The following is a 14,801-nucleotide window of genomic DNA, read 5'->3' on the forward strand; positions in this document are numbered from 1 at the left end:
GAACTCAGTCCCCTGTGGTAATAAAATGTATAGTGTACCCCACCCCCCCAGTGCATTTGGGTTGCACTTCACGGTCTCCTCATTAATATACACGAAGCCTTCCTGTAGTGACACTTATTCAGTCCTCAAGTGAGGTGATAAGTGAAACACAGCAGGAAAATCCGTTAAGGTTTGGGATGAAAAGATTGATTTGGTAAGTACATCTTCATTGCTACTGTGTTAAGAATTATGGGAAATCTGCACTTAAATGGAGGGAGAAGGCAAAAATATTTGCATGATTATCAAAGAAAAAACGTGAATGTATTCCATGAGGGTCTTTGAGTGGTAAGAGAGAAAAGGCCAGTTAAAGATTGTTGTTGTTAGGTGCCATTGAGTATGACTTGTAGCAACCCTATGAAATACAGATTAGGTACCAAAAACTAAGAGCTCACTGAACAGCACTGCCAAGCCCCAGGAGGTGCTGGCATCCATACCTGGAGCCTTGCTTCCCGATGTGCTTTCCTTTATACTGTCTTTCCTTTACACTGTCTTCATTCCCCAGCTGGCTTCCCACTGGTGGTGGCATGCGTGGCTTCCATTCGCTCTACGTTTAGGAGCCAGGATGGAATAGAACTTGTGTTCTAGCAAAAATCTCACTGGCCCACCTTGGTCCTGCTCCCCCCACCCCACACCCCATCTCTGGCCAATTGCAAGGCTAACACCAGGTTACCAGTTTGGAGTCTGGTAAGGGGGTCACCATAGTGCGGTAGAGAGGACATGATGAGGAGTCCTCTCCATCCACGGTTCACCGGGTGGCTTCGTCACTCCTCAGAGCCTGTCTCTCTGCCTGTGCGTCCCAGGTCTTTGTCCCTGAGAATCTCAAGTCTCTTGAAAACTCCAGGTTTCTTTCAGGTGTAGAATGTGTATGTTGGGACTGGGCTGAGCCTTAAGCTCATCGGGTGATTTCAGTGTGGCTTTGAAGAGGAAGATAGGAAGGACATTTCAGGAGAAAGGAATGGACAGTTACAAATTCTAAGAGTGGTAAATGCATGAAAGTATCATCAAAGTTGTCCTGGTGATTAACTGCTTTTACTTTTGAAATTGCCTAAGAGCGGAAATTCTTTAATGCAAGCACTAAATTTTGATGTCCTCTGTGTATCATAAACCGCGTTTGACTCTGTGCTTCTGCTTTTGCAGGGCTGGCGCTGTGACAACTGTCGCAGACCCGGGGCTGAAGGCCGCCCTGATGGCACCACTGGCCACTCCTACAACCAGTATTCTCAGAGATACCATCCAGGAACAAACACTGTGAGTGCATTGCATCCCAGCTCTCTCCTGTAGGCTCCATAAGGCGTAGGCAGACAGACCTCAGGGACACTGTGGGGTCTGGGTCAGACCAGCACAACAAAGTGAATATCTCAGTAAGACCAGTAAACACAGTGTTTTCTGTTCATCAGTGCACATGAAAGATTGGGTTATTCTGTGGTCTGTTAGGTGTACAATAGCCTTATGGAAAGAGTTTAAAATACTATTAGAATTACCAAAATGTAACACAAACATCACGTGAGCAAGTGCTAGGGGGGATATTTCACCAATAAGAATAGATTTGCTCAGTGCAGGGCTGCCATGAACCATCGATTAAAAAAAAAAACCACCAAAACACCAACAAACAGCAAACAATCCAGCAAATAATATTTGCAATGTGCAATAATATATCTATATAATGATAGTGTATAAAATATATCTGTAGAGGGTTGGGGGCCTCTCCCTGTAGGGAACCTTTTTAAATCAAAATAATAACTTTACAGTGGAACATTTTCTCATAGATGATTTGGAAGCTTTGGTGACCTAGTATGTAGGTGTTGTGCTGCCAACTAAAGTTGGTTCAAATCCACCAACTACTCCATGGACATTCTCCTCTGGGCCATTTATAGCTTCTGGAAACCTGTTAGAAGGTCAGCTATGAATCAGTTCAACTTTATGGCAATGACTTATGAGCTATAATATAATGTAGGCGAGTTTGTCAAAACCTTGAGAATCTATTACAATCTATTTCTAGGTTCTTAGAGCTTGAAAAAAAGTGTCCTGTCTATAAATTGTGGCAGGAGGGTCCTTTATAAGCCATGAAGGGCTCCACTACTAGTCCAAAAGTTGCCACTTTGAACCCACCCGGGGGAACCTCGGAGGAAGAGCCTGGCAATCTGAAGGGTCACGACCCTGAGTCAGAAGGAACTCACTTCTGATCCTCCGGCAGGTTTTTCGCAGGAGATTGCCCATCATTCTCCCTCAGAGCCAATAGTGGGTTCTGGCCACCAGAGCAGTTTCGTCTGCACACAGGGACCCACCCTGAGTCAGCATCAACTGAACACCAACTAACAGCATACACTACTGCCGGAGAAGCCTCCCATTTCATCTTTACAGGACCTGTCACTCATTTTTTTCCCCATCTTTTCTTCCATTTTAACAGAACGTCAACTGCCCCATTGAGTGCTTCATGCCCTTGGACGTACAGGCTGACAGAGACGATTCCCGAGAATAAGCTTTCCCACGCTATGCGAGCGTGCGTCTCGGCCATGATCCACCCGAACTGGAGTGATGTCGGCAGACCCCACCTTTGAGTGTTTGCTTCTTTCTTATGCTCTTCACTCTGGAGTCACTTCTCCAGCTTCAGCTCAACTAACAGCTTCTCCAAGCGTCACCCTGGGAAGTGTTTTGAGACTTTTCTCATCAACAAGGGCAGGAAGTTGACTGTTCTGCACCAAAGTATTTGATACCACTCAGTATTCTAAAGGAAATGATTCTGACTTGTGATTTGGTTTGGATCAATAGGGAAGCACAGGCAGTCCACCAAGATGCAGTGTAGTGAAATGATAGGACCAAAATGTTAAGTGGGAAAGTTACCCAAACACTTCTGCTTTCAATTAACTGTCTGGCCCGCGATTCTGTAGGAATGGCATGTCCTGGTTACTGTGATATTGAAATCATGCACAGTACTCATTTTTTTCCCTCCTCAGATGATTCCATTAATTGCCTAGAAATATCTTTTTCTTACCTGTTATTTATCAATTTTTCCCAGTATTTTTATATGGAAAAAAATTGTATTGAAGACACTTAGTATGCAGTTGATAAGAGGAATTTGGAATAATTATGGTTGGTGATTATTTTTTTATACTGTACGTGCCAAAGCTTTACTACTGTGGAAATACAACTGTTTTAATAAAAGATTTACATTCCACCACGTGAAGGCCATGGACTGTATGTTCTCGTGGGGGAGGAGGGATGTGAAGAATCAACATCTTTATGAACATTCACTTTCTTCTCACATCAGCAAACATCTGAAAACCTGTCATGTGTGAGACTCATTAACTCTTGGTGGTTTAAGCTGAAGATTATCTAAATTTGTTCCTACCAATAGAAAAACCCAACACCAGATTTGTTTTGTCATTTCATCTCCTTCATATTGTAGTTCCTTTGGGTTTGCTGTCTTAACAGATCCAAGTAGATGCAAGTATTTATGAAGCTTGCTAGCGAACTCTCCAGAAGATGTAATGGAAACTAAGTTCAGTTGCATTTTCTATCATAATTCTTCCTTTCCTGCTTCTTGCCCCAGTCTTCACTTTCTTTTCCTCCTCTTTGGAATAAGTATCTATTCAAAGAGACTAAATGCAAAGCAAATAAAAAGATGACTAAGATGCTAACACAACTTGACTAGTAAAGTAAGGAGTTTTGGTAAATAGAGGCACTGAAAAGAATGATTATCAAATAGCAAAAGATTACTAATTCATATACACAAGAAAGTTCTTGAACAATGAAGTGTTCAAGTGTAGAAGTGTGACCAGGGTACCTCCTGAGAGGCAAGGATAGTGAAACTTCATCTCATGTCCTCTGGGCATGTTGTCAGAAGGGGCCAGTCCTTGGGAAAAGCCATGACACTCTTGGCACCAGTAGCCAGGAAATAAAAAAATGTATTGCGATGGGAAAGTCTGCTGTTAGGGACCTCTCCAAAGTACTGACGAGCAATAGTGTCTCTCTGGAGACTAGGTGCATCACTTGTTATGCATCAGAGAGTCGGACAATGACTAGGGAGGATAGGAGAGTTGATGCCTTTGAGTTGTGGTGCTGGAGAAGAGTATTGAGTACCATGGACTGCTAAGAAAACAAACAGATTGATCTTGGAGAGGGTTAAACTGGGCGGCTCTAGGATTCTAGGAGGCAAGGATTCTGGGACTTCATCTGACATACTCTGGACATGTTGTAAGGAGGGACAGGTCCTTGGAGAATGACACCATGCTTGGGAGGGTGGAGGGATGGTGCAGGAGGGGAAGACCCTCTATGAGGTGGATTGATTCAGTGACTGGGGTAATCGGGATGGGTGTGTCAGAGGCAATGCGATTGGCACAGGATAGAGCAGGGCTTAGGGCTGTTGTACATAGGGTCGCTATGAGTCGCAAACGACTCGATGGCACATAACAACAACAACGGGGAAAGGGAGAGGGTCAGTGCAAGAGACGAAGATCTTCAATGGGATGGACTGACACAGTGACTGCAGCAGCTAGAGACAAAGGTGCTGCAGGCTAAGGAAAGGTTCACATCTGTTCATGGGCTATCTTCTGGTGACCTTTCTGAAAGGTCACAGACATGGAAGCTCTAGTTCCTGCCCTGCACATCTGGGGTAGCCAGGAGTCAGGACGAACTAGACCACTAACAAGGGCAGCGATTTCCTCAACTGAATTTAAAACAAAACTAACATTTCCATTGATTTATCTTCTATCAAATACTTTGACATATATAGCATCTCCATTTTATAGCCTAATTTTACAAGGAATACAGCCACGGCAGAGTGTTTCTCTTTCTTTTTAAAATCAAAACCCAGGCCCAGCTCCCATTCTTCTGTTTAACATCACTTATTTCAAGGATTCTGGGGCTTCATCTGACATACTCTGGACATGTTGTAAGGAGGGATAGGTCCTTGGAGAGGGGCATCATGCTTGGGAGGGTGGAGGGACGGTGCAGGAGGGGAAGACCCTCTGTGAGGTGGTAGCCTTCCTAAACTGGGGCAAACAGGGAGCGGGGTGTCACAGAAAGAACAGATCATGGTGATTTTAAAATAAAATGTCACTAAAACATTTTACAAAAGGGCTTTTGGTATCGTAGTCCATTACATGCTGAGCAGTTAACTGAAAAGGCAGCTGTTTGAGGTTCAAACCCAGCAGCTGCTCTGCAGGAAAGTGAATGTTCTTCCCTCATTACAGCCTCAAGACTCAATGGAAGACCAGGATGAACTGGAATGAACTGTAGAGGGTTTGGTTTTAAAAACCATTCTCAAGGGAGCTCTGGTGGCAAGAAGCTGCACTGCAATCCCAGAGGTACTTGGTTTGAATCCACCAGATGCTCTGCTGGAGAAGGAGGGGCAATCTCCTCCTGTACCAGTCAGATTAAATTTGACAGTACACACACAAAAAATAAAAAATAAGCAAAACCAAAGAACCAACCCAGGTCTCCTACGCAGTTTGCACTGGATGAGTTAGAGTTTTGAGGCACTGAAACCCGTGGCCAGGGGGCGCTACTCTTCCATCTCAGGGGTTATTAGAGGCTCATGGTCCTCTTCACCACTAATAAGCGCTGTAAGGTAAAACTGAAAATGAATGTGCAGTATTACACGCTGCCTTGATATCTGGAAAACTAAGGTGGACTTTGAATGACCTAAGCACAAGTTGCCCTCCCAGCCAGTCCCCCACGCACATAGACCAGGTGTCATTCCCATTTACCCCTGTCACACGCACACCCCCAGGATTACTCCATGGATTCTAGTATGGACTATAAACTATTGTGAATTTACCTGTTCAACCACTTCATGCCCTTGGGCAGGATTCCTTATAGGTGAGGAGGACTGACTTATTGCTGTTGCTTTGATTCTGAACCTATGGAGTTTCTGACACTAAATTGTAGCAGGAAAGTTTTGCCTGTATTTCTCCCTTGGAGTCATTGGTGGATTTGAACCGCCTGAGACTTGAAGCCTTTTTTGTTAGTAGAGGAAAATGCTACCGCCTGTACCACCAGAGATTCCTCAAGGTGAAATGAAAGCTATCAAAAACCTTGTGGCTCTACACAGCTGCCTAGAGATAGAAGGTCACTCAGTATAAACGTACATTCCCTGAGGCAAGACATTCCCCTACAGACCCAACTTGGCGAGCACGGCCACCTTGGTCACCTTGATCGCAGAGAGCAGGCCCAGGAGGCTAAGGGCTGAAGGCAGGCCTGAACTTGATCTTGTTTATGCTTTTAAATATTTTAAAACCTCAGAAAAAGAGTAGCTTCATGTTGAATCTGATGATGCTCAAATCAACTGTATCACTACAAACTTAAAAATATTTTCCCTAAAACATAAAATGGGAGAAGGATGGGCAATTTCCTCTGTTACAATTAATTGCCTCTAAAAACCTGCTTAAGGGTCTGCTATGGGTCGCTTCCAAGTCTATGGTACACAACAACAACACAACAGCACACAACATGAAATAGTTTTCTACAGCACCTAATAACAGTAACAATGACGACAAAGAGAGAGCTACGTTGACCTAGTGGACAGAAAATTATGCTACCAAGCCCAAGGTGAGTGATTTTAATCTGTGGCCCTCAGTCCTGGTTCAAATTGTTTTTCTGTCAAGCATTCTTTAGGTTGTATAGCACTGTCTGTGCATTGCTGTACAGAGGTAACTCGTGGTTGCTGTGATGCTAAACTGTTACAATGATGTGTCAAATGTGATAATGGTGACCCATGGTGGACAGTGTTTGGTGGAGCTCCCCAATTAAAAGAAGCTTGGAAGCAGGAGTGGCATCCACTTCCGACATGGCTTGCCTCCAGAAACTCTAGGAACAGTGCTCAGGCCTTTCTCTCATAGGGTGGCTATGAGTCATCTACGACTGACAGCACCTAATAATGACAACAAAGTGCAGTTTAGATGTAGATGGACAGTCATATGAAACGAAAAGAAAATCCTTTTGATGACTTACATGATTTAAGAAGAAAAAAAAAAAACAACACAAAACCCAGCTCCAGAGTGTCTATTGGATACTCAAAATTATAGGTTAAAATCTAAACAGGAGACGATTTCACCAGTAAGCCAGTGACCTAAACCCCCTGTCATCGAGCTGATCCTGACTCACAGGGCCCCTTCTCCCCCTTTCTGAGGCTGCAAACTTGACTTCCCATCTTTCTGCAGAGGCGGGGCAGCTGGTGGATTTGAACTGATGGCCTTGGATAGCAGTACAAAAAGTAACACACTACATCACCAGGGCACCTGAGCAAGAAACTATGTCGAAATAATAAAAAATCCCCAGTGTTTTTTATTCTTTCAGAGAATTGCTGAAACATGAGTAACAAGTATTTCCAAGATCTCTCAGAGCTTTTACGACTCACGTTCCTGCCTTCTCTGAGAATTGCCTAATGACAACCAGATTGTGAAGACATAATCAAAAGACCAAGTCAGATTCAGGCAAGACACTGCTGATCCAAGAAAAATCAGATACAACTAGCAAAGACTACCACAGTTTAAATGAAAAGTCATAGTTTTCAACTTCTACCTTGGCACCAAATTAAACTTCTACTGCACCTAATTTAAGAAGAAATTAATTGTTGTATATTTATATTGTTTTCCACTCTAATGACTTAAGTGGATTATGCAAATCAGCCTGTATAATAATATCACTCTAAGCCTGTAAGGACCTTTCTGTGGAGGTGAACAGAGAGACGATCAGATGGAAATCACAATATAGGAAATGACTTTCCATTTAATTATAGTTCCACTAAAAATTCTATTCCATTTCTAGTTCTATGAAACTCATTAAAGTGATTAAGAAACATCACATCAGCACATAATGGCTGAAATGGCTTCCTATTCAGCAAGTTCCCATTACTGTGTTAGGGAAAGTGCAGGCTACAATTTAAAAAAAAAAAATAAATAAAAAATCCCACTTTCAGTGGAGACAATTCAACCACTAAGGAAAAAAAAAATACTCTTGGGACAGTTCACGTTTGGGAATATTTTAAAATTACCATGAAGGCTGAGAAAGTAGAAGTAACAGAGAGATAACCTTGCACGGCTGAGTCTCTCAGGCTAAGAAAACTCCTTTGAAAGGGTACAGTAGGTACTTACTCAGACTCTCCGGTGGCCTCGTCCATAGGGAGTTGGCGGCTAACCCAAAGGCCAGGTCTCTGCAGCCCACATTCACCAGTGGTTCTGCGAGACAAAGACGAGCAATCTCCCGTGTAATCAGCTGTCTCGAAAACCCAACGGAGCTGTGAGCTAGAGAAGGGTGCTGCAGTTGGATGGCTTGCTCTGGACTGGACTTGGCTCGTGGAAGCAAATGCCCAAAGTTTCCAAGTGGAACAGAGGATCCTTCAGCAAAAGGGGCATGAGTGTTCCCTCAGAGCACTGATTCAATGGGGGTGGATAAGTCAGGAACTGGTTCTCTAAAAGGGCGATAGTAGGGCATGAGGCATGAAGTAGCTGGTTTACACACACGTGATTGTAAGGGGAGGGGAAATCCCACAGTACACATGAAGGAAATATAAATGAATGACTGGTCAACACACAATGTACACGCATACAACACAATGTACATTAATGATAAAAATGTTAATTAAAAAAAAAACACACCACAAACCAATGCACCCCAATGCAAGTGGAGTCTGTTCTGACTCAATAGCATGGAGGTGGCTCTTAAAAGGTGTGCTCGTGGCACACAGGTTGAAGTACATGGCTGCTAACCAAATGGTCAGTGTTTCCAATCCTGCAGGAGAAAGATGGGGCTTCTAGAATGACTGGCGCCTTGGCCAGACAGACTTATCAGCAGTGTGCTTTATGACATTTGGCAGGAGACTCTGGTGGTGTAAATGGTGAAGATTTATAGCACCTGCCTATCCACTCATCACAGCCTCAAGGAAAAGGAGCGACAACTTGCTTCTTGAAGGTCACACCCTTGAAAGGCCCAAGAGGTAGTTTTATCTGGGTAAGGAGTTAAGCTGTTAATTGGAAGGTATGTGGGTGGTTCAAACCCACTAGCAGCTATGCAGGAGAAAGATGGGCAATCTTCTCCAGTGTGATTGACAGCCTCTGAAAACTCACTGGAGGGTCAGGTATGAGTCAGTTCCAATTCCAATGCTTATGTGTGTGCATGTACACACACACACACACACACACACACACACACACACACACACACACACACTGTGGCCATGAGTCAGAGCCCACTCCATCACAACTGATGTGGGTTGCTGTGTTTTGCTTGGAGATGGCACAAGTTTTATTTGAAATGTAAGTTCCTTTCCTCAATCAGCATTATCAGCCCACTCCACAGCCCAGCTAACAGAGTTACATTTGAATTGCAAACAAAAATCTATAGAAGTTACAAATGATGAGAAGAAAACTCTGTAATAAAAGAACAAGAGGAATGGGGCTTCGGTTAAATTCCCAAATAGGAAATGTCTGGGGTTGGAGTTATTTTTTAGTTAACATTCCTCAGCATTAGATAGTAAAACATGTTTTACATTTCTTTGAATTCTTATTTTACCTATTCTTTAGAGATATATAGGTTTTAACGATACTAGGAGCCAAATTTATCTTTAAAATAACTCTTGAGCAGTGCTTCCCAAGACAGAAATTAGCATCATTTGGAGGCTGTGTGAGGAGGAATGGCTCCAGGCTGTGACAGTCACCTTGGCTTCCCGGGGCTTCAAGTGTCCCCACCCTGTCCTTCTGGCTGCCACCACAATAAGAGCTGCCTTCGTGGAAAACACATCTTAGAACACAAGAAAGCGAAAGATTTTCCCAGAGTGCTCTTTTCATCACAGAACCCTGGAAGCCGTCACGTTGCTCCAAAAGGAAGCCATCCCTCCACCAGGAGACCGCTGGACAGGGCTTTATAATGGAACCTGCTTGTCTGCGTGTTTTACCATCATTTGTCAGATGCCAAGCCAAGCACTGACACCTAATTTTTATTGAAAGCTATTCTTTGGTGGGGAAATAAAAAAATTCCTGTCCTCCTGGTGGAGATGTGAAATGATGCGCTTTACAATCCCTCTGTGAAAGTCTTCAAAAATTAAAGAGAGCTCCCACGTGACTCAGCAACTCCAATCCTGTTTTGAAGGGACACAGGATGCGACAGAAGGGAGAGCATGCATTCACAGGAAGACATCAACACAGATGGCCACAGCAGCATTATTCCTAATAGTAAAGAACGTGGAAGTAACCAAATACCCATCAACTGAGAAAGAACAAACAAAATGTGCTGTATCACTTTCTATCATAAAAAAGAATGCAATACTAATACAAATGGGGAAAGCTTGGAAGAAGCCAGGGACAAAGGCCATGTGATTCCATCTAGACAGACTCCATCCGGCGCTGGTGCCACAGACTGTAGGAGGCTGCACTGCAAACCCGGCGGTGGCACCACTCAGCCCACCAGCAGCTTCTTAGGACAAAGAGGGGCAAGTCTCTTCCTGTGTGAGCTACAGTCTCACAAAACCCCCTGGAGGGTCAGTTATGAGTTGGTTCCGTCTCTGGCAATGAATGAGTTGAGATTTACAGGTACACCCTGACTTGAGACATTGCCCATCTGTCCACTCCGTGGTGGATCAATTGTGACATAAGTTGAACACCTCTTTTCATTTTTATTATTGCCTTTCGTTATCATTATCTTTTAAAATCCAAACATTGAATATCTGCAAATATCAGAGAATAAAATTAGCAAAGTACATGCCGCTACACTGTGTGTAGTACATAGCTTCCGTGGTATGGTAAGATGAACAAACCCAGGGGGTTTGAAGCGTAGTTTGTCGTAAGTCAGGGCCTGCCCAGATAGGAAATGCATACAACCCGCAAACCCACCACGATAGAAAGCAGACTCAGAGACTCGTAGAGACGGGTGAGTGATGAGTGCTAGAGGAGAACGGATTGCTGGGGTGATGAAAACCTTCAGGAATGATGGTTCCACAGATGTATGAGTAAACTAAGAGCCACTTAAACACTTATTGTAGGAAGCGGGGAGTCTCCGGCCATTCCGCCCTGAACGTGCCTGATTCCATCTATAGCAAGTAGAGAGCTCTGGTGGCAGCGGTGGTGTTAATGCTGTACACTCAAAGGTGGTACTGGGGTAGTTCGAATCCACCAGCGACTCCGAGGGAGAAAGATGCTGAATCTCCTTGCGATTTACAGCCTCTGAAAACCTGGAGGGTCAGCTCTGAGTTGGTTCCTACTTGCTGACAATGAGTTTTTCAGTATTCTAAGTAGCATTTATTAAGAGTAGTGCCTACCTCTCAGGTGGTGCTCTAAAGTATCCTTACATATGTTCTCATATTTATTCCTCAAAGCCACTGTAAAGGTGGCATATTGATTACATTGTGTGTCCCAGACCTAATTTGGAGAAATAGGGCCTTTCTTTCAGATGTTACCAGTTAACAAAGTTACACAGGAGCAGGATGGGCTCTAATGCTTATATCCTCTGACTATTGTTCTATAAGAGGATGATTCGTGTATAAAGAAGTAGGCCAGTTTCTTTGCTCAAAGACCCCAGGAGGAAGTGATGTGCTGAGATCTCGGATTGGACTAGGGAGCGCTGTGAGGACAATCTGTTCTGTTAAGTCACTGACTTCGTGGTAGAGCAGCCACGGTGGTGAAGCAAATGCTCCGCTAACTACCAGCAGCTGTGAGAGAGAAAGGTGAGCGAGACCATTTCTACAAAGATTAGGGCCTTGGAACCCTACAGGGCAGTCCTATAGGATTGCTATCAGCTAGAGTCAACTACAGGCAACAGGACTGGCTTCCGGGTTTATTATAATAGCCCTAAGGAAGGAAAAAATAAAAAAAGGAGGAGTGTTATCACCGTTCTACACACAGGAAGTGAAGGAAAGACTAAAGGAACAGCTTATTATCACAGAGCCAATATGTAGCAGAGCTAGGACTAGAGCTCTAGGACATCATTATGTCTATGTGTGTGCATACAAACAAAATAGTTATCTATCCAGGAGTCGAAGCTCTGAGACGAAGACCTTCCAGAGAAAACCTTCCACAGAGCTGGTACCTGGGATTCAGACTTGGAACTCCCTAAACTGGGAGACTTATGTATCAGTTTGTTATACTGGGGGAATGATATGTATATTGTTAACTGCTTTGTCACTTGGGGATCTGTATTCCTGTTTGTTTACCCTTTTTCTAATTAGTACAGCACTTGCCTTTCAGTTTGCTGTACTGAGGTAACATGTGGGTGCATTGGTGCTAAAAGGCTATGACACCAGTATGTCCAACACCACAGGTGACAACCATGGTGGACTGGTTTTACGAGCTCTCCCAGATCAAGACAGACTAGGAAGGATTGGCCATCCACTTCTGAAATAGTAAGCCTCTAAAAAACCTATCAACAAAAGAAGGACCCAGACAGTTATAGTATTATAACTGGGTAGAGTTCAAATTAGAAATCAATCAAAATGAGGAGACAGTTGCAAACATTTTTTAGTAGCTGGAACATGGACTGTATGAAGTATGAATGCTGGAAAATGAGAAGTTGTGAAAAATGAAATGGGATGTATAAACATCGACATTCTAGGCATTAGTGAGAGGAGATGGTCAGCCTTGACCACTTTCATTCAGACAATCGTATATTATACCAGGAAAGGAAAAGAGAGGAAGAATGGTGATGCATTCATAGTTAAAATGACAATGTCAAGTTGTATTCTTTAGTACAATGTTGTGAGTGATAGACTATTACCCAAACACACACAAGGAATATCTGTTAATAAGACTATTATTCAAATTCGGGCACCAACAGCTAAAGCCTAAGAGGAAGAAATGGAAGATTTAGATCATATTTTGCAGTCTGAAATTGACCAAATAACCTGGTGACTAGAATGCAAAAGTCTGAAATAATGAACAAGGACGAGTTGTTTAAAAGTACGGACTTGGTAACAGAAATGAGGACCGACACAGAATGATTGAATTTTGTATGTTTAAAGAGTTCTCCTTGGCAAATGCCTTTTATAAGAAGCACAAACGTCAAGTTCACACATGGACCTCACCAGATGGATGGCCTAATAATCAGATTGGCTTTCCCTCCCGCTTTGAGTGCTTGGAGGCGACTTCCTCCCCTCCTCTTGATCTCTGCTGCTGCCTTGCTCCATATTCAGCCAACATCATGGGCTTCGGAGATCTCAAGATTGTCGCTGATGGCTTCCAGATCCTCAACGATTACCTGGCCGACAAGAGCTGCACTGTGGGGTATGTGCCATTGCAAGCAGATATGGCAGTGTTTGAAGCCATCTCCAGCCCCCCACCTGATGACCTATGTCATGCCCTAGGTTGGTATAATCACATCAAGTCTTACGAGAAGGAAAAGGCCAGCCTGCCAGGAGTGAAGAAAGGGTTGGGCAGTACGTCCCTGCTGGTGTGGAAGACACCACAGGAAGTGAAGATGCAGACAGTCAAGATGACAATGACACTGATCTCTTTGGATCTGAGGAGGAGGAGGAAAGTGAGGAAGCAAAGAAGCTGAGAGAAGAACGTCTTGCACAATATGAAACAAAAGCCGAAAAGCCTGTACTTGTTGCCAAGTCTTCAGTCTTACTAGACGTGAAGCCTTGGGATGACGAAACCGACACAGCAAAACTGGGAGAAGTGTGGCAGGAGTATTCAGGCAGACAGCTTGGTCTGGGCCTCTCCAAGCTAGTACCAGTGGGATATGGAATTAAGAAGCTTCAGATACAGGGTGCAGTTGAACATTAAATTAGCAGAGACATGCTGGAAGCACAGATAACTGCTTCTGAAGACTATCTGCGGTCCATGGACGTGGCTGTGTTCAACAAAATCTAAAGTCCATTTGCATCTATCAATAAAAATTTTAAAAACAAACAAAAAAGAACCCAAACAAAAAAAGAATCAGAATCAGACTGACTTACCTCTGCAGAAGTCATCACAAGAGAAGCTCAATGATTCACAGTCAAAACCAGGCCAGGGGCTGACTGTGGATCAGACCCTCAATTACTCAGGTGCAAGCTCAAAGTGAGGCTGAAGGAAATTCAAACAAGCTCATAAGAACCAAATATGATCTTGAGTCTATCTCACCTGAATGAAAAAAAAAAAAAAAACCAAAAACATTTCAACAGGTTTGAAGCACTGAATACCAATGATCGAAAACCAATTGAGTTGTGGGATGACATCAAAGATATCACCCGTGAAGAGAGAAGAGCAAACCAAAATGGATGCAAGAAGAGACCCTGAAAATTGAACTAGTGCGTCAAGAAGCCAAAACAAAGGGAAGAAAGGTCTTTCCCTTCCCACTGAAGTAAAAGGGCTGAACAGAAGGGCTCAAAGGACTGCTAGGGAAGACAAAGCAAATGATTATTACTGAAAGTGGACATTTAGAATTGGAGACTAAAAAGGGGATTCACATGCATTTCTCACGCTGGAAGAACCAAACAACAAATACAAGCTTCAAGTTACAATACTGAGAAGTGCTATGGGCAAAATCATGAACAACCCAGGAGCATCAAAAAACGACAGAGGAAATACAGAGTAACTGTTTATTTTAAAACTACCATATACAACCCTGTTTGTTGAAACTGAGGAGGACCTGAAGTGCTTGCTGCAGACGGTCAAGGACTGCAGTCTTCAATATGGATTGAAGCTCAACATCAAGAAAACAAAGATTCTCACCACTGGGCAAAATGGTAGCATCACTATGGGTGGTGAAGAGATTGAGATAGTTAACAGCTTTAGTTTACTTGGTTCCACAGTCAACACTCTTGGTAACAGCAGCCAGGAAATCAGGAGATA

At 43.4% G+C, this 14,801-nt stretch overlaps 1 protein-coding gene and 1 pseudogene across 1 annotated transcript in view; both read left to right on the forward strand.

The window, feature by feature from the left end:
* Positions 1 to 2,630, forward strand: part of FN1 (fibronectin 1) — a 92,042-nt gene extending 89,412 nt beyond the window's left edge. The window contains exons 44-45 of the mRNA XM_006891955.1: positions 1,177 to 1,287; positions 2,447 to 2,630. Of these exons, the coding sequence (XP_006892017.1) occupies positions 1,177 to 1,287; positions 2,447 to 2,518 (183 nt within the window). The 3' untranslated portion in view covers positions 2,519 to 2,630. The remainder of the gene's footprint in view (positions 1 to 1,176; positions 1,288 to 2,446) is intronic.
* Positions 2,631 to 13,164: 10,534 nt separating this feature from the next.
* Positions 13,165 to 13,838, forward strand: LOC102857961 (annotated as a pseudogene).
* Positions 13,839 to 14,801: the final 963 nt, after the last annotated feature.

The sequence above is a fragment of the Elephantulus edwardii genome, unplaced genomic scaffold, assembly GCF_000299155.1.
Source record: "Elephantulus edwardii isolate Elephantulus edwardi_28Jun2011 unplaced genomic scaffold, EleEdw1.0 scaffold00106, whole genome shotgun sequence".
Classification (NCBI taxonomy): Eukaryota; Metazoa; Chordata; class Mammalia; order Macroscelidea; family Macroscelididae; genus Elephantulus; species Elephantulus edwardii.